The 24,567-nt window shown below is 50.1% G+C and overlaps 2 protein-coding genes across 8 annotated transcripts in view; both read left to right on the top strand.

Moving 5' to 3' along the window:
- Positions 1-3,779, top strand: part of PHF24 (PHD finger protein 24) — a 205,408-nt gene extending 201,629 nt beyond the window's left edge. For both annotated transcript variants that reach the window (XM_080820398.1, XM_080820399.1), the window contains 5 exons: positions 1,399-1,477; positions 1,811-2,016; positions 2,362-2,522; positions 2,820-2,915; positions 3,236-3,779. In XM_080820398.1, the coding sequence (XP_080676524.1) occupies positions 1,399-1,477; positions 1,811-2,016; positions 2,362-2,522; positions 2,820-2,915; positions 3,236-3,332 (639 nt within the window). In that variant the 3' untranslated portion in view covers positions 3,333-3,779. The remainder of the gene's footprint in view (positions 1-1,398; positions 1,478-1,810; positions 2,017-2,361; positions 2,523-2,819; positions 2,916-3,235) is intronic.
- Positions 3,780-14,747: 10,968 nt separating this feature from the next.
- DNAJB5 (DnaJ heat shock protein family (Hsp40) member B5) lies at positions 14,748-23,722 on the top strand (the record flags this gene model as incomplete). 6 transcript variants are annotated; one of them, XM_080819960.1, is made up of 5 exons in its annotated part: positions 14,748-14,879; positions 15,556-15,668; positions 18,220-18,464; positions 21,593-22,194; positions 22,326-23,722. In XM_080819960.1, 3 exons carry the CDS (start codon positions 18,254-18,256, stop codon positions 22,557-22,559), a joined length of 1,047 nt encoding a protein of 348 aa, XP_080676086.1. In that variant the 3' UTR covers positions 22,560-23,722. The 6 variants fall into 6 exon arrangements, with proteins under 6 accessions (XP_080676086.1, XP_080676087.1, XP_080676084.1 ...); XM_080819961.1 differs by having other exon boundaries at positions 14,769-14,879; positions 15,510-15,668; XM_080819959.1 differs by having other exon boundaries at positions 14,793-14,879; positions 15,476-15,668.
- Between the last annotated feature and the right edge of the window lie 845 nt (positions 23,723-24,567).

A 24,567-nucleotide genomic window follows, 5' to 3' on the forward strand; every position in this document is an offset into this window, starting at 1 on the left:
CAGGCAGAGAGAGAGGAGGAAGCAGGTTCCCCACCAAGCAGAGAGCCCAATGCGGGGCTTGATCTCAGGACCCTGAAACCATAACCTGAGCCGAAGGTAGGGGCTTAACCCACTGAGCCACCCAGGCACCCCAGCCACTCATTTTTTCTTAACTTGTATTATAGCAACAGCTAACTAACTCTTCTCCATGTCTCTAGACTTTGCCCCTCCAATTCATTCTCCATGCAGCAAAGATCTGACCATGGTACTACATATGCCCTTAAAAACCATTCGGTCAGCCACCCGGATGGCTCAATCAGCTAAGTGTCTGATTCTTGATCTCAGCTCAGGTCATGATCTCAGGGTTGTGAGTTCAAGCCCCGAATTGGGCTCCATGCTGGGTGTGGACCCTACTTAAAACACAAACATTTGGTGACTCCCTTTTGACCTCAGAATAAAAGCCCATTTGAAAAGCTCAATAATGGGTATTTGAGGCACTTCACAGTCAGGCTTCTGCCTAGCTCTCCCTTATCTTTGTCATTACTCTCTATCTTCCCTCCACACACATAACACACACCCTACACTCCAGCCCCACTGGACATTTCACAATATTACACCTCACTGTGCCCAGCATATACCGGGTGCTCAATAAGTGCTTATTGAAAGACTTGTTTGAGTTATGAAATCCACAAATGAATGCTCATGAAATGTCTGTTTCTCTTCTTTGCTAGTATTTTAAGAGAGAAAAATAACCCACTGGAAAGAATATTTGACAGCTTAAAGACTATAAGACTGTAAATTAGTATTAATAAAATAACATATCACTGTTATTTTGGAATTAAAATTTCTATGGCACCACAAAAAACTCATTTTGTTTTAGGAACTTCGTCATAATGGCATCTCTTTCAAAACCACCCTAGATTTCTTTAACTAATACAGCCTACTAGGAGCAGAGTTAGAATTAAACTTCTTTTTTAACTGAAATACTCCTTGAGCACAGTCTAACATAGAGGCCAAATACATAAAATGAATAAAGATGGAGCTGTTGTGGTTGATGGAGCAGGGGATTCACAACCCTGCCCGCTTATTAGTCTCCTTTTCCTTTGCAACAGCTTCCTAAGGCACTTCCAAGGATTCCCTAGGGTATCTCAGAATAATTTTAAAACTACTATTTAATAAAAGGGTCTCAGGTCTAGAATCAGGATACCTGGCTTCTGGAGAAGATTCTGCTAGAGTTGGGCAACTCTGAGCAAATCCTTTCCCCTTTCTGGAGCTTCAGTCTCTGTGATTATGATTACAGGCTGGGATTAGATGATCCCAGAGGTGCCTTCAAGTTGAAATACAGTTTCCACCTTTCTTGATCCTTGGCCTTTCTTACTGGTCTATATGGCCACTGATTCAGATTTTTCTTTTTTTCAGGATAATCTCAACTTGCTGCTAACTGAGGAGGAAATGTACAGCCTCACAGAGACCTTTCAGCAGTGTAAAGTCATTCCTGGTAAGGCCGGACAGTGCTGCAGATGGAGAGGGGCTGGCACATTTTCCTCTATACTTTCTAGGGTGAACCATAAAAGGAGTATGCTGGAATTTGGAGAGTAGGGGTAAATAGGTCCCTATTCCCAAGCTGTTGGCCAGCAGGGACACCCACACACCCACCCATCTTCCCCACCCACCACAGCCTGAGTTATCCTGGCTATGGGAGAAAAAGACTCCACGAAATCTATGGATATAGGGGTTCTGGAGGGTACCCTAGAAGTAATAGAGGGTACCCTAGAAGTAAAAAGAGGCTGAGGAAAGGGTGGGCTTGGCTAGTATGGGGTGCCTCCCACAGATTGCTCCCTGACACTGGAGGACTTCCTGCGCTACCGCCACCAAGCAGCAAAGCGGGGGGACAGTGACAGGGCTCTAAGCGAGGAGCAAGAGGAACAGGCAGCCCGCCAGTTTGCAGCCCTGGACCCTGAACATCGAGGACACATAGAGTGGTCTGACTTCTTGTCCCATGAGTCCCTCCTACTTCTGCAGCAATTGCGTCCCCAGGTGAGGGCCAACTGGGGTGAATGTCTATGGGATATTGGGTGACAGAGCCTTAGGAAGCATGCTGGGCAGGTTGGAGGAGCACTAGGTACTATCTTAGCAGGGACCACAGCAGGAAAGGCTCACATTCCACCCAGTGACAGATGATCCAGTGCCTAAGCTGGGGAAACTGCCCAAGGAAGATTGATTTGCACTGGACCCAACTGCAAATGTTAATACGACCAGAAAGGCTCTGGGCGGCTTCAAAGGGAGGCTACAGAGGTAGTAATGGAGGTAGGATTCTCTATGGTTTGACATTTTACAAAATATTTTCACCTCCAAGATCTTAACTTGTTGCTTCTTCCCCAGAACTCTCTGTTAAGGCTTCTGACAGTCAAGGAGCGGGAACGAGCCCGGGCCACCTTCCTGGCCCGGGGCAGCGGGAGTACTATCAGTGAGGCAGAGTGCCGTGGAGCCCAGCACTCTTGGTTCTGCAAACGCCTTGCAGAGGCTCCTTCCTGCAGTGTCAGGTCTGTTCCCTACCAATCCCTGCCACCACTCACATGCCCTCCCCTTTTTCCACACCAAATGGCCCTTGGTATGAAAGGTACCTCTCTGTTTCTTCTGTCAACAGACAGGAGAGAATCCTCCTGTGCATTACACATAGGACATTGCCTCTTATTGTTCAAGGCATAGGGCATCCTCTACTGTGCCCCACGTCAGAAGAACATGGACATGCATATCTAAAGCCATGGGTTCCCCAGAATTTGGGAGGGGCCAGACCTTTCACTTTCCCACTCTTAACCACATATCCTTGTACCCAACAGCATCAGCCATGTGGGTCCCATAGCAGACAGCAGCCCAGCTAGAAGCAGCAGCAAGAGTCAGGACAAGGCTCTGCTGCCCACAGAGCAGGAGCCCAGGTGAGTAGTTTCCCTCACCAGGCTGTCTGCACTCCTAACCCTTCAATACACATAAGTGAGCATTGCCCACTGCTACCCCAAAACAGCAAGTGCCTATCCCAGAAACCAGGCTCTAAAAATGTCCAGTTGATCCCAGATCCATAGGGTAAACTGGCTGGGCTGTCAACTTGGAAGCACAGTTAGCCATACCTATGTCAGCCAAAAGCCAGGGCTTCCCTGAGCTTTGCCCGGCTTAATCCATACTGCTGCTGGGATCAGGTCTCATGAGCATCCAGGTTTTGCGGCCAACCTCACAAATCTGTTCTTTCCTTCCATTCCAGATTTGTGGACTGGCCTACGTTCTTGCGGGAGAATGTTGTCTACATCTTGGCTGCTCGCCCCAACAGTGCAGCAATTCATCTGAAACCCCCAGGATAGCATGGAGCAGAGAAGCTCAGTTCGGGGACAATGGTCTCCCTCCTCTCCTTTTTCTCTTTCCCTCTTTCCCCCAACATCTTCTGGTACTGAGACTTGTGGGGATGGAGCACTGCCAGCATCTCAATTTGCCACTAAGCTTTATGGAACTGAAATTACTGCTCCCCTCACAACAGAGGCAGTAGATGCATTGCTGCAGGGAAAAGCCCTGGGAGCTGTGGCAGTATCCACTCCTGGAGCCACCCCCCTGCCCTTACATCATAGACTGGACCTGCCACTGCCCACACACACACACACACACATACACACGCCTCACTGTCCATGCCTTCAGATCTGGTTCTTCTTGGTTGAAAAGGACCAAAGTTCCTTTTGTGAAGCTCCTGGTATAGATGAGAGGGGTCTCTATTCACTTCTTCTGTTGGCCAGTTCTGATTTCCAATAGACAAGTCTCTGGCCAAGTGATTGTTTTTTTTTTTTTAATTTATTTTCTCATCATAGCATACATCCCCAATGTCCATCACCCAGACAAGTGATTCTTAATAATAGGGCATATCAGACTCACATGCTATCCTAGAGATGCTGATAGGCTCCCTCTTCCTCTGTTGAAAATCCCTTCTGTGGTGAGCCACTGTTCTGATAGGTATGTGCTATGTCCCTTGGGTACATTGGGGTGGGAAAATTACTGAAAACCACCACTGCACTTCAGCCCATTCTTTATTTAAATTCTAATTCCTAGTGACAGAGAATGCAACTAGTCTATGGAGTCCTAATTAGAAGAAGGGAAGGCAGCCCTCCCAGGAACCCAGGATTCTAGGAACCTCTCAGCCAGGTCTTTCCAGTCCAAAAGTCTTTAGCAGAAGAGTCAAAAACGAAGATGAGCCATCCTGGCCCCTGTTTTACAGATGGGACCACATGGCCCAGAGTCCAAAGGGCCTGAATAGAACAAGTATGATGGCAGAAGTCACAGCCCTCTGTATTAGATGCTTCACCCAAGTCAACTACCCCAAAGACCTGAAGCCTGATCTCCAATGAAGACAAGATTTGGACGGAAAACAAGAGAAGGCTCATGATTTTCCATCTTTCCACCTCACCCCAGATGTGGACCTGGAAGAGTGTGCCATTGGATGGAGAACAAGAGTCAGCCTCTTCACAGCCCAGAAAGAGCAGCGAGGACTCCTTTCAACCACCCTGACAAGTTGGAACCAAGAAGAGGATTTGCATCTCAGCTCTTTCCTTCTTTTTTTTTTAAAGATTTTATTTATTTATTTGACAGAGAGAGAGATCACAAGTAGGTAGAGAGGCAGGCAAAGAGAGAGGGGGAAGCATGCTCTCCGCTGAGCATAGAGCCTGACGTGAGGCTCGATCCCAGGACCCTGAGATCATGACGTAGGCCGAAGGCAGAGGCTTAACCCACTGAGCCACCCAGGCACCCCTCTTTTTTTTTTTTTAATCTCACCTCTTCAGCAGAGGAAGTCCCAGCAAAGCCTCACAGAAGAAGGTTCATCCTTCTCCCCATCCGAGTTGTTGCTTCTCCCTGCTGCTCACTACATGTCTTTCCCCACCAAGCCTGGCCTCTAAGTCCCAGCTGTGCTCCCTAGTTCTCATTAAGTTCTCAAGTCACTGCATGTTGTGGGTCAGCCCTGTTCCTGGAGTCCAGTTTCTGTTCCCAGTCTAAATACTAGAGAGGGGCTTGGTTCAATCATGTAAAAGCTAACATATCTCCATTGCTCAAGGCACTTGTACTGAATTGGGTGCTAACAGAAGTAGCATACAGCTCAGTGTTGAGATGCTCAGAGGAAAGTGGGGAGCTACAACAGGGTTGTGGTAACAGCACCTTCTGTAGAAACTGCCTAACATAGAACAGATAGTGAAGCTTCAGGGGTTGGATTATTCAGGTCTAAAATGAAGCAGACAGACAGTGAATCTGGGTTCATGTGTATGGCCCTGAACATTTCAAAACAAAAAGAGCTTTTTGTAAATACTGCTTAGCCATACTCCCAAGACTGATCAGTAAGTGGGGCCGTTGTTCAGTTTAGCCAGAATAAAAAAAAAAAAAAGTGAAAGCACATGACTCTTGGGTCCAAGGACTGCCTCTGAAGCAGCCAGACCTGGGGTTTTGTGCTGAAAAAGATGAAAGCACATTCAGCACAGGGGCTCTCACTTACTCTCCTGGTAAATCACCTTGTATGCCAATGACCTTGGGCTGCTGGATCTCACAGGGCATTTTGAGTAGAGACAAGCTCTGGGCTTTGTCTGGACAGTTTTTCTCTCTGCTTCACCATCAGTCATAGGGACTGGAAATCTATCTTCTTGTTCCCTGATCCTTCACAGACAAGGTGATGCCTACCTCTCTGAAGCTGCACCTTCTAGCTTTCTGTGGATGAGTGGTGAAAGGCCATGGGCCAGATCAGGTCAGCTATATCTCAGGGCCTGGCAAAGCAAGATTTCTTCCAAGGTAGTATCAGGCCCATTTGGGACTATTCTTCTCCCTATTCCAAGACAGCAAGTTTCCTTGGTAGGGGCATGCTACAGAGGGCCCCGGGGATCCCAGCATAGAGTTCCAGTCCACAAGAATCCTAAGAAGCAGAAAAACATGGGGGAGCAACTAGCCTCTTTACCATTAGGCATCTACCTTTTTACCAATGAAAAGATTCCCTTGCTCCCCCAGACCAGAGTTGTAGAAGCCCCACCCCAATCCCCCTGCCTAGGATCTCCCCCTGCAGTGTTCTAATCCATAGAGCCCCTCTGCAGTACATATGAAGATGTTCAAACTTTTATAAACCAAGTGAAGCTCATTCTCTTTCCTTTTCATCAAGCCTTTCCATCACTGTGACTATCTGAAATTCTGCCAAGAAAATCAGTGTCTGACTCTAAGGGTTTGAGGAAATGTTCTAGTCATTTCTCCTTAGCTGCCCAGAATTGAAATCAACACTTTTTAGAAACACCAGCCACTCCACCCACTATCAACAGAGGTTAGGGTTGCTCCTCTGAAGACTCTTTGCCCTAAGCCTATTTTTCACCCAATACTCCTCTTCCCTATGCTCATATTTAAAGACAGGGGCCTCTGGATGACACAGTGGAGCTGCAGGGACAGAAGGTAAGAGGAGGCGGTTAGCTGTGGCTACATAACCTCTCCAGGTCTTCTCTGTGGCTTCCTCTCCTGAGACCAGCCCTCCTCAACAGAGGTAGGCTCTGTGCTTTTGGGCATTGGCTCCTTTGGATCCCAGAGATGGAGCAGTTCCCTTGCTCCCAGGTACTGACCCACTCTCAAGTGCTTTTCTTCTTTGAGAATGGCCAAAGCCATGAGCACGTTGCCTCTTCCCACCTTCAGCCCAAGTGACTGGGGCTAAAGGGCAGACATGCCTTTAAGCCCTAGTGCTCCCTATGGGATGTCACCCTGGCCTTATGGCCATATCTTGGAGTTCCCCCACTCCTATCACTAACATTGGAAGTACAGAATCAAACTGCCTGGGAAGAGGGCACCTCGCTGGGGTGTAAACCCAGGATTATGCCTAGGCCTCTTAGTCTGAAGCACAACCTCAACCATTGCAGGTCTCATGGCTTCAGTAAGAGTGATTCAAGGAAGCCCTAAAGACAAGAGGGAAGCTCAGCAGAAGCTGTCTGGCAGGGCCTCAGGCTAGCCATGACCACCCCAGAGCCAAGAATAACCCAGGCAGGACTGACAGCAGGCTCTAGTGATCCTACAATCATGACCCCTTCAAACTAGCAGAATAAAGGCAGGTATATACTTGGCAGCCAAAGACAGAACAATTGGATGTCAGAATAACATCCAGGCAGCACCTCTTTTCCCCCCTTTCCCTCAATTTACAGTGGAATAAAATTGCTACTTTCCCTGTGCCACTTAGTTTGAATTTGCCCAGATCCCTCTCCAGGGCCCTGGCTGCAGCTCAGACAACAGAGAACTGGATGGAGAATGGAAAATATTAATGCATCATACCTGTTCCCTATAGCTCAGTCCTGGAGTGTGGTGGGACTGGGCATTTCCCCTGCTCTTGCTTTCCTGCTGCCACTGCTTTTGGCAACCTTAGAAAGAAAATAAACCAGTAACAGAATTTCCACTAGACCCAACTAGCACTAAGGAAAACCTTCCCTCTGAGCCACATGACCTGATGACCCAGATTGTGGACAGTGTGTCACATCTGGTCTGGGCTAGTGACTAAGAAGTCCAATCACATTCCAGTTTGTATAGCATGGGTTGGCATGACCACAGATGAGAATGTCAAGGTATAAGCAGCAAAGACTTTCCATATCCATGTGAAATAAAAGCCTTCAAGCTCACCCTCCTTTAAGAGATGGCCTGTGATCTGTCTCCCAGCCAAACATAGGCTTGTGAGGGGAGTTCTGAGAACACTTAAGTAACTGGAGGATCCAATGCCTTCTGGTCCCTCCTGCCCTTCCTACATTCTTTTCTGTGGAAGGTAACTTGACTCAGCTGAGGGGAACATCCCCAAGCCCTGTCTTCCCACCAGTACAGCTGCATGTTCCTCTCCATGGCTCAGCCTTAACTCTTGAAGGAGCTGATGCTCCCAGAGGCTGGACACAGTGGAAATCATAATAAAGAGATTGCGATGTTATTTTGGCTTCCTGCTTCCCATTATTTGGGGCACCTGCTGAGTTTCTGTGTGGTTTCCTATCATTAGCCAATTCTTCAATCTAAGGAGCTACTGTGGCCTCCAGGAAGATTGCAATACATGATGGCTCTTTCTAGAGTTTTCCTGGTGCTGACTTTCCCAAGAATCAAGTGATGGGTGGGAGGAGGCAAGGGCTCCACCATGGACACAGAGGGGGAAATAAAAGCACTGAAGAGAGAAGCCAAAATTTTCTAAGAAACTGAGGAAGAGGTAAGGCCTCTAAGCTGTGTGTAATTTATTCCACCATCACCACCACCAAGGGCCAGTTTTAGGCACATTTCTCTTCCCAATCCCTGTTTGGTGACAAAGTAGGGAAGCTAGCTGGCTATGTTTTCTCCTGGCCCTCTGGGTCCTTCTTGGTAGAGAATTTCCTCCCCATTTTTGCAATGTTTTAATATGATATGATAGAGTTGGGTAAACTAAGGTCAAGAGAAGCCTTCAGAGGTCTGTGAAATCCCCTTTTCATCTCCTTTACCTGATAAGAGCAGAGCCAGCACCTAATAGGCAAGAAAACATCTGTCTAGAGTGTGGACCAGCAGTGTATAGTCTTACTTCTAAACCAAAAGGGCCCCAAATACAAATTATTGCTAATACTTTTGTGCAGTCACTACGCACTGGGCAGTTCTAAGTGTTTTACATAAAATCTTCTTCAAAACAACCCTGAGGTTTGTATTACAAATAAAAGTCAGGAATAGAGGCTGAGAATTTCTGAGGGTTACATAGTCACATACGAAGCAGACTGGCTTCAGTGCCCATGTTCTTAACCACTTTATTGTGCTGCCTGTCAGAGTACACCTCAAGCAAACAGCTGCTGTGTAGTCTAGCATATCCCCTTTCCACCCTGGGAACAGACACATAAGCAGCCAGTCCTGTAGCCACTGTCACAGGATTTCTAACAACCTGCACAATTCATCCCATTCACTCACATAGCTCCCATTATCTCTCCTCCCTGGAATTGTCAAATGGAGATCCATCAGGCTCAGGACAGCTTGAGATCTTAAGGGTCCCTTCTGTCTCCAAGTTCAATGAAGACAAAGCATTAGGACAGAAAAAGAGACGTAAAAACTAGGCCTCTGGACCCTAATGAAAAGCAAGATTTCCCTACCCTCAGTGCGGTGGTCTTGATGAACTTTAGATCCTCTTAGGATTGTTCCTCCTCCTGCTACTTGTTCCCAGGGCTGGCTGGAGCTTGGTTACATACAAACTTCCACTGACCCTTCCCTGCTTTGGGTCAAACGCAATCCTCTTACCTCTAAAGGAAGTCATTCCTCAAAGGAGAAAGAGTAGCTGCTAAATTTGCTAAACATGGAATAGAGTTCTCTCTCCCACCCTACCCAAAGTGTTTGTTGAAGTTTGACCTCGCTGAACTTGTTTCCTCATCTGTAAAAGTCTGGGAAACAATTCTTGTCCTGTCTCCTGGGCTGATAGTCAAGTGAGGACAGAATGAGTTTGGTAAGAGGAACTATAAGGCATTAAGTGAGCAGCAAGGATTTCTGGCCCTATCTAAAAGCTGTGCATGTATTATCTTCCGTCCACCCACAATCACAGGCATAGCCGGGTGGGGTGGGGGGGTGGGGGGAGGGGGGGTGGGGGGGGCGGGTTACCGCTAATGTCCTCTGTCCACAGTGCTGAAGTCACAGCTGAGACGGTGGGGTATCTTCAGTTCCTCTTTTTTTTTTTCTTTTTTGGTAATATACTAATTTATTCATATATACACTCACTTTACATTATTACATTTAACATTCATCAAAACCAAAAATATAGAACACTTCATGAATTTGCATGTCATCCTTGTGCAGGAGCCCTGCTAATCTTCTCTGTATGGTTCCATATGGGCTGCTGAAGCAAGCACTTCAGTACCTCCTATCCCACTTTTAAGTAAACATAAATGTAGAGAATTGCAGGCCCAAGGATTGTTCTAAAATGCAAAAAGTATTGCAAAAATGTTTGTTTCATTTTTTTCAAGTATCTTCATTTTTAAAATAAATATAACACTCCTTTCAAAATCATAACATTTGGGCAATTGTACACTTGTAGCATTGTACAAATGGGCAAGATGTGATCCAGCAGCTCAGGAAGAGGAGGTTATAATCTTCACTTGATATGGAGGAACAGTTCGAAGGAGCTACCAAAAAAACTGATGTAACATGAGGCTATGTAGGAAGAAGTTCAGAGTCAGATGAGAAAGGCAGGCTGGCTCATTTGTACACTGCACCAGCACTCCTGGAAAAAGCTAATCAGACCCAGGCACCATGAACTAAAACCCAGCCAAGGGAGCATGCTCTTAGGGCTGGAAGGGAATAAGGCAGAGGAGGAACCCATGAAGGCCTGAGAGGTGTCTCATCCTGGAGAGGAGCAGACTTCAGGGATGTAGATGTAGATGGGACTGATGAGGTCAATGTGACCTCAAAAACAGAGCTAAGACCAAAGGTGGAGGAGAGGCAGATTTTTGCTCAATAGGACGAAAAGGTAACTAGATACCAGGGAAGGTAGTGAAGCTGTATGGGATGGAAATGTTGAGTTTGGGGTGGGATACCTTACCAGGTATACAGTCCTCTTGAGATTTGTGATACCTATAAATGATGAAACACCTTCTGGTGTATGCCCAGCCCTGAGCCCAGCTGAGATACAGGCAGATTCAAGATTTTACAGACCCAAGAAACTTAATTTCTTTAGTTCAGCCTCATAGATTGACTGTTGTGCCTCCAGCTCTGGGTCCTGACCTGAGAGAAAAGAGCCAAGGTCTCAATACACCTAATACCCCCTTCCCAGATGGGCTCTGGAAAGCCTGCCTCTAGAACCTGATGTTGCACGCCATCTGCTGGTCATTTCTAGCATTATTCTCTAACTTCCAAGGCAAGAAATAACCCTTAAGATACTACTGGTCAGTGTAGGTTTATAAGAACCAAGGAGTTAGGGGACGCCTGGGTGGCTCAGTTGGTTAAGCAGCTGCCTTCGGCTCAGGTCATGATCCCAGCGTCCTGGGATCGAGTCCCGCATCGGGCTCCTTGCTCGGCGGGGAGCCTGCTTCTCCCTCTGCCTCTGCCTACCACTCTGTCTCCCTGTGCTCACTCGCTCGCTCTCTCTAACAAATAAATAAATTAAAAAAAAAGAACCAGGGAGTTAGATTGCTGGTCAGTGTCCAGTCAGTGAACAGGACCAGAACTGAATCTGCAGTTGAATTCAAGTAGGATTAAGGCTCATCCATGTCTAGAAAGGGCTTAGGTTAGTGTTGAGTTTGGGGAACTGACTGGTCCAGGACTAAGGCCAAGGTCAGTGACTCAGGTGAGGTCAAAGTTGGCACTCTGTGTGAAACTGAATTCTGGGCTCAAGTGTTAGCATGAAGTATGTATCCAGGTGAGATGCTAAGAGTCTGACCTCAGGAATAAGTCAGTCAGCATCCAGGGGTCAATGTAGCATTCCGATACGAGATGAAAGCATCAGGTAATAAGTACCAGCCACAGGAGAACTCAAGCAAAGACATTGCTAGGGTAGAAGTATAGGGTTGGGGGACAGAATGAAGTAGTCACTAATTTCTAAGGGCCTCCCAACTTTAAAGATGGTAAAGGGCAGGCTAGAGCCACGGTCCTCTCAGAAGGTGGATCCCTATATTCCAGTTCCAGCTTCCTGTGAAAGCCCCCCCACCAACAATAGTATTGCCACTTACAAGTCAAAGGTACAATTTGGGGACAGGAAAGGTCCAAGGACTAGTCGGGTCACCACAGAGAGCGCAGCTGTGGGGGTAGTCTTCCTTCCCCCCAACTCCTGTTCTCTGTTTCTACTGGCAACAGGGCCTAGCAGCCTCCCACACCTAGACCTTAGCAACCGTGGGAGCCCCTGGCAACTGCTGCCATGGCGACAAGACAGGGAACTAAGAATGGGCTGGGGGGGGGGGAGCACTTCCTCTGGAGCCTTCAGGATATGTGCAAGATAGGGGGCTCCCCCTCCCATACACAGTCTGGGAGGGAACATGTGCTCCTGTCTAAACACCTCCTCACTGGCACCCACCCCTGCCCCTGCCCCCAGGTTCCGGTTCCCTCAGGGTGAGAAAATGAGGGACACCTAGGGTTATGACGTCTTCATAGGAAGGGAGGGGAATGCGAGTGTTCAGAACAGACATGATCACGGGTTCATGCATGCACTGGCAGTCAACGTGTCAATATGCATGACACAGTTCATCATATGGACACAGACCTACATGGTCATTTAATCACACATGTATATTAACACAAAATTACATGTACCACAAATAATACAGAATCAGACATATTACCTCACAAAAATATTACACAGATATACACAGATACACTTTCACTTACAAATCACACTACAGATACAACAGTACAAATAAGTCTCAATCAGACTTGAACATCAAACAGACGCACTCACACATCCAGATACCTGGAACATACAGAGTAACGGTTAACTTTGCTGAGCAATAACTACATACCAAGCTCAGAACTACATGTATAGCATGTGTTACCTTAATTAACCCTCACAACAACCCTATGAGGTACTGCTCTTTTCTATACCCATGATACAAAGAAAGAAATGAGGCACAGATGTGGCAAGCAATCTCACAAGGTCAACAGAGCCTACATTCTTACACCTATGCCACATTGTGCACCCTGGTTCCTAATGCACGCCTGATACTCAGGGCAATAGGACCCAGGGTGAAAATAAAAACCCAGCAGACAATGGAATCCATGCTACCAGCACCTGAAGGCAAGGCAGGCCCTGCACCCCCAAAGGTCTAAGCCCACAATATAGCATTAGCAGGGACCAGGTAACGGCCAGTGACTAAACTCTGCCTCCGTGTTGGCACAGGCAAGGCTGGAGGAGGCAAAATAGAACTGGAATAGGAAGAAGTAGAGCCACCCACAGCCCGGGCCCCCACTGAGTCTGGAGGGGGCAGAGTGAGATCCCCCAGACTGAAGTAGCCAGTATCTGTCCTGAGCCCCCTCATCCTACCTTGCCCATCTCCATGTCACACTACCATTCCATTCCTTCATCATCCCATCTCCCCTCCCTTCTAGTCTTTGTTTCCCACTTCTCCTTCCCTTCTCAGGGCCCCTCCTTACCTTCCACCCTATCTCTTCTCCCCTCCTCTTCCCATCCCCCTCACCCCATCTACCCTCCCTCCTCTCATTTCCCTCATTCCACCTTTTCTCTATCCTCTACCCCAGTTCCTTTCCTTACGTCACAGCTCACACCCCTTTATATCTGGGATCACCATGGTGAGTACTGGAAAGAAGGCAGATAATGGAGAATATGCAGACCTGACCTTGGAACCCCCTAGATCTCTCTCCTGCTCTGCTCTGTGGCCCAAGTACTGATGTTCTCCAAGCCTCAGTTTCCACCTCTACCCAGATTGCATGAACTCATGGGTGTCCAAACTGTTTCTGGGAAATGGCAAAGAAAGAGAGGTAAGAGCTTCTGCCCTGGCCCTTCCTTTATCCTCAAACCTCCCAAGAACTCCTTCCCCTTCCTCACCCCCGGATAACCCCCTCCCCACCCCCGCTCCCTGTAGCACAGATGGTCCTGGGAGACAGTGACGTGGGCGCCAGGCACCGTGTCTGCTCAAGCGTCGGCTTCCGCTGGCTACCGCCTCCGCAGCCCTGCCTGCTCTGAACACCGGGGACACTAGGGCTGAGATTTAATGGGGGGAGAGAGGGGGTTGGGATTGAGATGGGAGATTCTGAGTGCGTTAAAGAAATCATGTGGAGCTGAGATGAAGGGTTAAAGGGGAGAATTAGGATAGAACAGATCATGCAAGTAGATAACGGATTAAGAATAGGATGAAACGGAAGATGCGGAGGGGGGCGGGAGGGAGGCAGATCATATCCAGCCAAGAAGAGGGGAAAGAAAGGGTGGGCTAACATTTGGGAACTCAAAGGGGAAGTAGGATGAAAGATTACAGAGAGAACGTTAATGAGAATTGTGGGGGTTGCTGAGGAGGGGCTGCTCACAAGGGAGCTGGGATGAGAGGATTATACAGAGGATGAATAGGGGACTCACAAAGGGAACGAGGAGGTGCTAAACCTGGAAACAACTACCAGTGTAAATTACAAAGGAGAAAGCGGAAGGGTGCTTAAATTATGCACGTCTATCGGGGTCTGTTTTGTTAGGTCACCTCAGGTCAATTCTGGGTCAAGATAAGGTAAAGCTGAATCAGGTCTGGTCGAGGTCAGTTCACAGCCCCGATGGAAGACAGGTAAGAAGGGGTGACCTTTTGACCCTGGTCGAGACTACACCTCGCGAAGCGCACTGTTCTCTCCCCTACCCTCCTAAATCAAGAAAGGAAAGAATGCCCAGAAATCACCGCCAACTGGTAGGCAGTTTTCCTTTAAGGCTGCCTTTGACGTTACACAGGTTCCAGAAGGTTCTCCCGGGATTCGAGCGGTGGCCAGTACGTCCCACCTTCTCAAACCCGAGATTGGACTAATATAGTTGCCCCCAGTCTCGGGTCTGAGCCCGATAGACCAACCAATAAAATCAAAGGGCGCCTAGAGTTGCCGCCCTCTGTCCCTTTCACCAATGACACGACGAGCTAGCGAAGAGGTGTGGTTGACTGATCCCAGAGTGCACCAATCAGACGGACACCAATCACTGCCCGGAATGTGTGCGCGTGTGGCCGGGTGACTGGGGCGGAGAATGGGCGGCTATCACCAAGGCACTCGTTGAAGACTGTCCAATTACAGCGGAGGCTGGGTTGAGTGACGGCCAGGCCGCGCAATGGGCGACGCGGAGGCGGAGCCGTGGGGGCGGGTTCCCCGGCCCGCTGTCTGCGGCCGGCGGGCAGGCGACTCCTGTCCCGAGTGGAGGCGGCGGAGCCGGAGCCAGGGGAGGGGGCAGCGGCTGTCTGACGGACCGCGGTGGCGCCCGCAGCTCCTCACTGGTGAGGGCACCGAGCCAGGACTCAGGGGTCCCGGGAGCGGGGGCGTCGCGGAGCCAGGGGTCCTGGTGTAGGGGGTGGGGGAAATGGGGGGGCACTGGGACACTGAAGGCCCATCGTATCTTCTGCCGTGGTGGTGCGGGGACTGGGGTCTGCGAGTGCTCGATGTCTGCGACCCTCTAACAGGGGGTAGCCAGCATCTGAGCTGGGGGGAGGGTCGGGCCGGGTCGGATTGGGTTCCGCCGGCGGAGGCGTTTCTGAGCTAGCCCAGCCTGTCAGCGCCGGTGACATCACCGACCACCCTCCCCCGCCCGAGCCCCCTCCCCTCCCTTCCCCTCCTCTCCTCGCCGCGCCTTTTGTCCGGGGCGAGCTCGGCTCTGCCCCGCCCCTCCCCGCCCATCTGCGAGGGAGGAGACTCCGGGTCAGTGACTTCATTGAGTAGGTTCTCCGGGATCGGGGTCGGATCCTCCCTGGAGAGAGAGGCGAGAGGAACTCACTGCCTCTCAGGCACTCACAACCACACCTGCCACAGGTACACAGGCTGCCACTAGCAAGCACACGCTTGCCACTGCCAGCCTTACTGTCACACTGCCATACAGCCATTCATACAGACATTGCTGCACCTGAGAGCAGGTGGCTGCTGGACCCTATTCCTTCACTCTCCACACCTGGGGATCAGGTCTAGCTCCTGCTGCACCGGACAGGACTTGCTGGGCAAGTGCCTCTGAGAACCTGAGGAGGTGGCTTCCAGAGCTGCAGCTTTCCAAGCAGGCTCCTGTGGAGCGATCAGAGGTGAGGGGCTGGGCTGGGCATGTTTAAGCGCACAGTGCTCTCCTGCCCATCCCCAGCAGCACCCCCACTACAGGCCCGAGGAGCTTTCCGGAGCTTCCCACACTTCTGGGGAGAAGACTTCTTAGCCAGCTTGATGTTTAAAATTCAGCTGGAGCCCTTAAAACTTCGAGCGTGGACGCTGAATGGGTTTGTAAAGTTCCGGTAAGTCCCTCTGGAGAAGGGCACTCATATCCCTACCACGTCAAATTCTCCACATCACATCCCCCTTCATTGCCAACCATATCATCCTCATCTCATCCCCATTACATGTAAGAACCCCCTTCCTACCTCACCCTTGGCATTTGAATGAACTGCACCCCTTGTCATTCATCTCCTATACCAAACCTTTTGGGCATCCATCCATTTTCCAGACATCTTCTCCAGTATTTCAACTCTCTACATCTCTCTCTCAACTCATTGGTAACCCATTTTCCACCTCCGTCGTTTCCATTTGTCATCCCTTGTCCCCTTCACCAGTAATTCATTTTCTGTATCAACCATTCCCCTCCCTATACAGGCCTTCTTGCTATTTCTCATTTTTCACTCCTGCCTCTACATGAACATCCTCTTCATTCTTCTCCATCCAAGGCAGTGCCATGCCATGGGGTTCCTTTGTCATTCCAACACGTGGCTTGTGGGTATGGGGAGGGAGGGAGAGAGGGAGGAAAGGAGGAGGAAAAAGGCAATTCCTGAAAAAGCTTGCTCTGTGTCTGTGGAGACAAGAGAATTGTAGGTCTAGAATGCTTATCAGGTGAGTGCCAGAAAGGAAGCTGGCCTGATGAGGAGGTAATACAGGGACAGCAAGAGGAGGGTGGGAGCATTGGCAAGCTGTTCCACTTGCCCTCTGCCTAGAAGCTGCTGTGGCTCTCTGGGGGCACCCTCTTGGTGTACTAAGGTTCCTTCCCAGTCCTGGGGTGATGGGGAGAAGGTGTGGGCTGAGGCAGAGATGGCAGACCACCCCCAGTTCCCTTTCAGACGGCTTTTACCGCCGCTTCCGAAAATGGCTGCCCACCCCCAGATGCTCTTCTCTCACTCTTCCAACCCCAGCTTCCCCCACCAGGCGTGTCATGCTGGTAGGGGGATAAGGGGGAGTACCCGCCTTTATGGAGCCTTTTCTTCGTCAGAGTGAGGTGACTCCCAGAACCATGAGTCAACTCAGCCACCTGCAACAGGCCCTGTGGGGGCAGGAGCTAGGGCCATTATCCCTGCCTTCCTGGGGCCTTAAGGCCTCCCCTTACCCATTTCAGCCCTCACTCCTGCCAGGAAACCCTGTATATCTCACTGAAGCAGTCAGAGGCAGAAAACCAGGCCTCAGCTATGGCTGCCAGCCCAGGACATTGCTAGAAAGACTCTGATTTTCTGGGCTTTGGTAAGGGTTGGCCAAGCCTCTGAAGGCCTAGAGAATGTCTTCTGGTCATCTCCCCAGCTACAGAACAGTCCCCGTCCCTTCCTATCCTCCATGTAGGCAGTGATGAAGGGGGATTAGGGTGAAGAATGAGGGCCCTATGTTTCTCCCTCACAAAACAAATGTCCCTGCATCCAGCTTAGAAGGAACTATCAGAGGAGTGTGAACCTGGCCCTGGGCCAGATCCTGAACCACTGGGCAGGTGAGAAGGAGGGACTGGTAGGGAAGGGAAGGTATTAAGGAAATAGTGATTAGTGCCTAACTGTTCTGACAACTAAGGTTAAGAAAGGCCCTATGCCCAGGATGCTTTTGTTCACTAACACTAGTGCTTAGATGGCAAAGACATGTCTTCACATACATTTTGTGTTTAGACACTGGGAAATGAGTAAAGGGAACTGTTGCCCTGGTTGGAGGAAGGACAGTGTCATCCCCTGCTAATAAGGGAGTTAGAAACACCAGTTTTTCCAAAGGCTATGAGTCATCCTCTGATCTGAGTCACACGTGAGGCTTAGCATCATCTGGGGAGCAGGGATAAGGAGGCCTGGGGTCTTCACTAGTGGAGAGGACTCCAGGCACCCACACCCTGACTCAGCCTGGCTGGCCAGGACAGCTGGCTAAAGATCGGGCCTGTCCCTGGTCCTGGGCCACTGCCCCAGCTGCCCTTAGCCTGGGCACCATGCCTGAGGAGTGGCGTAAAAGACCACAACGCTCAGGTGACCTCACCCAGCACACTGATCTTTGCCAGCTTCTGTGTGTGGGCCTGTCAGTCCATGGTGCCACCTCATGCAGCAGGACCTCTCAGGGGTCCTCAGTCTGGCCCAAGGACCTGGGCCTCAGCCTAGCCCCTAGTAGGCCACTGTCCCCAGCTTCTTGCCGGGAAAATCCAGGAGCTGACGAAAGAATCACAGAATCCTAGAATGTCAGAGCTGGAAGAGATCATCTAGTCCAAACCTTTCATTTCACTGATGGGGAGACAGAGGCCTACAGAACAGGCATGACCTGCTGAAAGTCACACAGTGAGTCACTTAGAGATTATAGGATCATCAGGAACAGGGTTGGGTCAGGAGGGAAGAGGGGCTTCAAGGACTGCCCCTGGGTTTCTTTCAGGAACAAGGAGACAAGTGCCGGTCCAGTGGCTGTGATGGGAAAGGATTATTACAAGATTCTTGGGATCCCATCGGGAGCCAACGAGGATGAGATCAAGAAAGCATACCGGAAGATGGCCTTGAAGTACCACCCAGACAAGAACAAAGAACCCAATGCTGAAGAGAAGTTTAAGGAGATTGCAGAGGCCTATGATGTGCTGAGTGACCCTAAGAAACGGGGCCTGTATGACCAGTATGGGGAGGAAGGTAAGAGGGCAGTGCTCCAGTCTGATACTGGACCCCTGTCCTTGTCTGGAGTGCTGGGTGACCCAGTTCTCATAGGCAAGTGGAAGCTGAGGAGGGGGTGAGGGAGGCAAGTGTACTCAGCACTGACACCTGGAGGAGAGAAGAGACCACCCACTACCCAGCCTTGGCTTACCATAGTTCTCCCCACTTCTCTCTGCCCCTCTCTTTCCTCCACTTCAGGCCTTAGAGACTTCTGGAGTCAGGAGCAGAGGCCTTCCCCCTCCCATTTTTCCCTCCCAGCCTTATTAGTCCAGTCTGAAGTCCCAGCCACTTCATTGGCTGATAGGGAATGTTAGGGAGAAGGAGTGTGTGTGGTTTGGCGGTCTGAGGACAGAGCATTTACATTCATCAGCATCAAAGTTTGGCCTTTAAGCAGCCCAGGAATTAACCACTGGAGCTCTCATATGGAGAGATGATCTTCCCCTTGCCCACTTCAAGCCAGCATAATGGAGGGGGAGCTTTGCCTCCCTGAGGAAGTGGCAGGGATCCAAGGATGGAAGGGGAACTGCTGCTGGCATCTTGCCACCCTCCCTGAAGTAGCTGATGGCCTCGCACAGGGTGGCAGGAAAGGCCCAAATAAAGCCTCTGAGAGGGCGGCCCCTCCCAGTACATCCCACAGGCATGAGGTAGCTGCTAATTCTGGGCCTGCCCCTCAGGGCCGCCTGCCACCCCCCAGCCACAGGCACCTGTTAGGCTATATTAAGAGACGTTGCCACAGCTGAAGACTCTCCTTCCCAAGAGGAACTGTCCTTCCTGCCCAATAGCATCTACCTTTCTTCCACATTCTCTTCCTCACTCCCCCCACTCCAGCTTCAAAACTAGATGGGCTAATGATATGTACTGTACCTGCTACAGAGTGTGCTCAAAAGTGTTCTTTTCCTCTCCTCTTCGCTTTGTGTCCCATGCTAGCCTCTCTGCACCCCAGTCCTCCCAACCCCACTCCTCATTCTCCATGCCACTAGTTCCTTCAGTTTTAACCCGCTCACCTACTAGACTTGCCAGCTCCCAGATTCACAGACATCTGCTGGAATCCCCAGTGTTCTCTCAGCTAAGACATTTTTCTCTCTGGGGTCGAGGGGGTGGGGAAGAGGGAAGCAGTGTACACACCATGCCACCGTGTGACCTGTCTAGGAATTGCACTCTTTTCTCCACTTGGCCTCACCTTTATTAGCTGAAGAGCTACCCAGAAACTTCACCCCGCCTGCATGACCAAGACTGAGTGAAGGGCAAAGCTCAGCCCCTAGGCCCAGACACTGGGTTCTGCTGTCGATCTACAGCCCAGGAGGTCTCCAAAGAATGCAGCACAACCTTAAAGAGAAAACCAGGGCCCGGCGAAGGAGAACCAGCCTTGAAAATGTGGGTTATATTTGTTGGCCCTGCCCCTGCCCCAAGAGCCAGCCAGCAGAAGTGTGCACAGAGACTCTGCACAACCCTGGCTGGGGACAAGTTGTTCCCAGCTTGGAAAGGGGGGTGGTCACTGCCACTGCAACAGGGATCCCTACAGAGAAGTTTCCCCTCCTGCTGTTACCAGTCCAACCTCTCTCTCTCACTGAGCTCTGGCAAGCTTCTTGAAGTTACCTGATCATCAGACCCTCAGTATAAGCAAAGAACAGACCCCGAGTCTCAGGGGAGGGATGAAGAGACAGCTGCCACAAATCTCTGAACTGCCTGCCACTTGGCCTCTCTAATGAAACCTAAGTCTGTCCTTGTGGTCCCAGGAAATAAGAGGCTAATTTAATTTAGGCTTAGACTTCCACAGCCAATTGAAATTTGAGATAAAAAGCCTCAAAGAGAAGAGTCCCTTCCCCTAGCCTGTGGCCCACCCGAGTCTACACATTGTAGATCCTTTCTCAGTGTTAACCCCCTCCCTCACTCCTCCCCACACCCCACCCCATCACCACCACTACCATCCCCCCGTGAAGGCTGCCTCCAGCAATCTGAGCTCCTTAGGCAGGACCTGACTGTGAGAGAGCAGCTAGGGCCACTACCCACGACGTGCCAGCGCATTCGTGCATTTTGGTTGCTCTGACATCAGGTATAGGGTGTGGGGCTTGGTGTTGTAGAAGTCCAAGAAGCACTATTCCTATTTGTATTCTATGTCTGTCCAGTGTGTGAACAGCACCCTTGGAGTTGTACAATACCATGAGCTCTGAGGGTGGAAGCAAAACATCTGAAAACTTTTTCTAGAGAAACAGCTCCTTGGGGCACCTGGGTGGGTCAGTCAGTTAAGCATCTGACTTTGGGTCCGGTCATGATCTCAGGGGTCCTGGAATCAAGCCCCTTTGTGTCCAGACCCTGTGTCCAGTTCCCCTCCCCACTCCACCATAGGGCTCCCTATTCAGCAGGGAACCTGCTTGTCCCTCTCCCTCTGCCCCTCCCACCCCCCCTACCCCCAGCTCATGGGCACACTGTCTCTCTCTTGCTCTCTCTTTCTCTCTCTCTCATATAAATAAAATATTTTTAAAAAAGAAAGAAAGAAAAAGAAATAGATCCTCATCTCCGAGCTAATGAGCTTTCCTGCTTTTTGGGGCCCTCCTGATTTCCCATTTGGGTAGGAGTCAGGAAGAACAACAACATTAGAAGCAGAATGAGCGTGTGCTTCCTCCTGGACGGTATCCCCACATTATTTGGGACAGGTCACTTACTAGCTTCCTGTATAGTTAAATCCTGTCCAGTTGCCTCTCACTCTGTGTCTTAGGAGATAAACAAAGATTTGGGAGTCAGGTATGACTGTAATGTGATCCCAGGCCAGCCACTCAAGGCTTTGTGAGATATCTTTGGGTTATGGGGACATGGAAGAGACTACATGACTGGAAGTCCTATCCTCCAAGTCTTCTAGCCTTGGCTTTTCTACCCCTTAGGTAACTCAGCTTCTTTGAACCTCATGATGTGCTTTATTATTAAACATATAATTAAGAATAGAAATTAATCTTATCAGAGACTTTTCTTACTGTTATGCCAGTCCTCTCTATGCGAGTTGAAGGGGGCTTCTTTCTCTAGGCCCATGAACTAGGAGCTAGAGGGCAGGGGGCGGAGATTGGGGTGGAGCCAGGACCAGCCACACTATGCCTAACTTCTCCTCCCTCCAGGCCTGAAGACTGGCGGTGGTTCATCAGGTGGCTCCAGTGGCTCCTTTCACTACACCTTTCATGGGGATCCCCATGCCACCTTTGCCTCCTTCTTTGGTGGCTCCAACCCCTTCGATATCTTCTTTGCCAGCAGCCGGTCCACTAGACCATTCGGTGGCTTTGACCCAGAGGACATGGATGTGGATGAAGATGAGGATCCATTTGGTGCCTTTGGCCGCTTTGGCTTCAATGGGCTGAGTAGGGGTCCAAGGCGAGCCCCAGAACCACTGTACCCTCGGCGCAAGGTACAAGACCCACCTGTGGTGCATGAGCTGCGGGTGTCCCTGGAAGAGATCTACCATGGCTCCACCAAGCGCATGAAGATCACAAGGCGGCGCCTCAACCCTGATGGGCGAACTGTGCGCACTGAGGACAAGATCCTACACATTGTCATCAAGCGTGGCTGGAAGGAAGGCACCAAGATCACCTTTCCCAAAGAGGGTGATGCCACACCTGACAACATCCCTGCTGACATTGTCTTTGTGCTCAAAGACAAGCCCCATGCACACTTCCGTCGAGATGGCACCAACGTGCTCTACAGTGCCCTGATTAGCCTCAAGGAGGTAGGGCTTGGGTCAGGTTGTGTGTGTGTTGGGGAGGGGAGGGAAAATGGGCACATTCTTTCCTTACTTCAGTCTTTTCCTCCCTTCCCACTCTATGCCACCTTTTCCTCACTCTGCCTCATTTTCCCCAGGCGCTGTGTGGCTGCACTGTGAACATTCCCACTATCGATGGCCGGGTGATCCCATTACCCTGCAATGATGTCATCAAGCCAGGCACCGTGAAGAGACTCCGTGGGGAGGGCCTTCCCTTCCCTAAAGTGCCCACCCAGCGAGGAGACCTCATTGTCGAGTTCAAAGTTCGCTTCCCAGACAGATTAACACCACAGACACGACAGATCCTTAAGCAGCACCTACCCTGTTCTTAGGCTCTGCCCCAGCCAGCCCAGAGTCTACAACAGCAATACCCCCTACACTCACCCCACCCAATGTGCACCCAGCTTGGTGTCCACCGGACACGGGCAACTTTTTCTAAAATGGGAAAAAAAAAAAAAAAAAGCCACTGGATTTCAGGAAAATATTCCTGTCCCTGACCCTTTTCAGAGCTGGGCTGCCTTGGGGAAGTGGGTGGGAGGTGGGGAGAGCTAGCCCAGGCCAGGGGTCAATTTTCATGTCACTTGCTTTGAATCCAGTAACCACGCCAGTGGCTGGAGAGTGACCTGAGTGCTACTTGAAGATACAGAGATTCCCTGTCCATGCCTGTAAATAGCATGTCCTCTTTCCCCTCTCAGCTTTGCTAATACCTCTCCTCTCCCTTCTCTTCAGATTCTTCCTACTGGGGGATGAAGAAGATAGAAAGGGCACTGCTTCCCCACCCCCATCCCACCCCTAGGTCCACAGTGTCTAAGGTTAATGCACACATATTCACTCACACAAAGCACTCACCTAGAGCTATCTGTGCCTCTCCGGAGTCGAGATAAGAAGGGAAGGTCCGTAACCCATGAACCGGGCCACTGAGCACGAGACACTTTTTATTTGGAGCAGGAAGGTGAACAGGGCCCTTGGCAGCCTCCCTGAGAGCTTCCCTGCCCAGATCCCACAGAGCTGAAAGTTCTGTCCTCCCCGCTGCTCTCAGGAGGGTGCAAGGTGGGGGGAGGGGAAGAGGGCCTGCTGTATTAAGGCTAAGAGGTAGGGGGCAAGGTCCACCTCCCAGCCTTCATCAGGAAGGGAAAGGGCTTTGGGGTCAGGTGGCAGCTATTCCCCACCAAGAGATTCAGGGTCACAGGTTTCTCCCCACACCTCTGAACTCAGGGCCTAGCCACCCCCAAACTTCCAAATCCCACTTTTGTGATATGTGAAGCTACTTATTTCTTACCCTTCATGGAGGCTGCGTGGGAGAATTTCCAGCCCTTTGATGTCTGTTACCCCCACCCCACTCCCACAGTTGTATAAAGGTCAAATAGTGAAGAAGTTAGGGGAAGACGGCTTCAGCCAGGTCCTGGGGTGGGGTCTTAAGTTTTCTCACTTTGACAAGCCCCTGAATGTTTTTATAGTAGTTTTTTTGTATTTTTTTGTAATGACAGTATTATGGAAAAAAAAATAAAGTATTTTAAAAATAAGGCATCTGAGCAGGAACAATGAACCTGGGATGGGGGCAGATGTGAAGTACCACTCAACTTCCCTCCAGGGCCCTGGTCACCGCAGAGAAATCCTGGAAGTCCCACAATATAAGGTGAAGCGGACCCCTTCCTTCCTCTAAGCCTAGGCTCCTGGGATTTCTAAAACCTATACCCCAAACACAGCAGAGACAGAAGATACCACTCAACTATTAGAAGAAACAAATCTATTTAGAAAGAATAAATATCCTTGGTTATGAGAAATAGAGACTATCCTCTTTGAAGGATGTGCTAGCATGAGAACTAATACATTTTCTCTACATGGACTGGAATTTTCCTTTGAGAAAAATGTTCCTCCTACAAGGGGATAAAGGAGGACTTTCCGGCAACTAGAAGAGAATCATCCCCACAGACAGAGCCTGGGGTAGTGGAAAAAGCAACTAGAGGTAGCTGGCTGGCGTCTCTGGCCCATGCTTGCAGGGCCTGGCTGGGGATGCAGGCTCCCTAGAAGGCATGAACACTGTTGCTGATCCTTAAATCTTACAATTTTCTGGGGATGTTTGTCCTTGTCTCTGAACTACTTATCCCTGCTGAGACAACTCTGATCCTCAGGGCCTGCATGTGGCCTGCCCGATGCACTTGTCAATCTCCTTGGATCTGGGTAAGGAGGGGACCCATAGTCGTAGGAATGCCCACCTGCAGGCTATGCCTGGGCCTGGACTTCCTCCTGATGCTGACTTTCTTCCATGCCTGAGTCCCAGATTCTTCTTCAAGGTCAAGCCCACAAGAACCATGCCCTCCTAAGCTTCACAGTGCCATG

This window comes from Martes martes, assembly GCF_963455335.1.
Source record: "Martes martes genome assembly, chromosome: 12".
Taxonomy (NCBI): Eukaryota; Metazoa; Chordata; class Mammalia; order Carnivora; family Mustelidae; genus Martes; species Martes martes.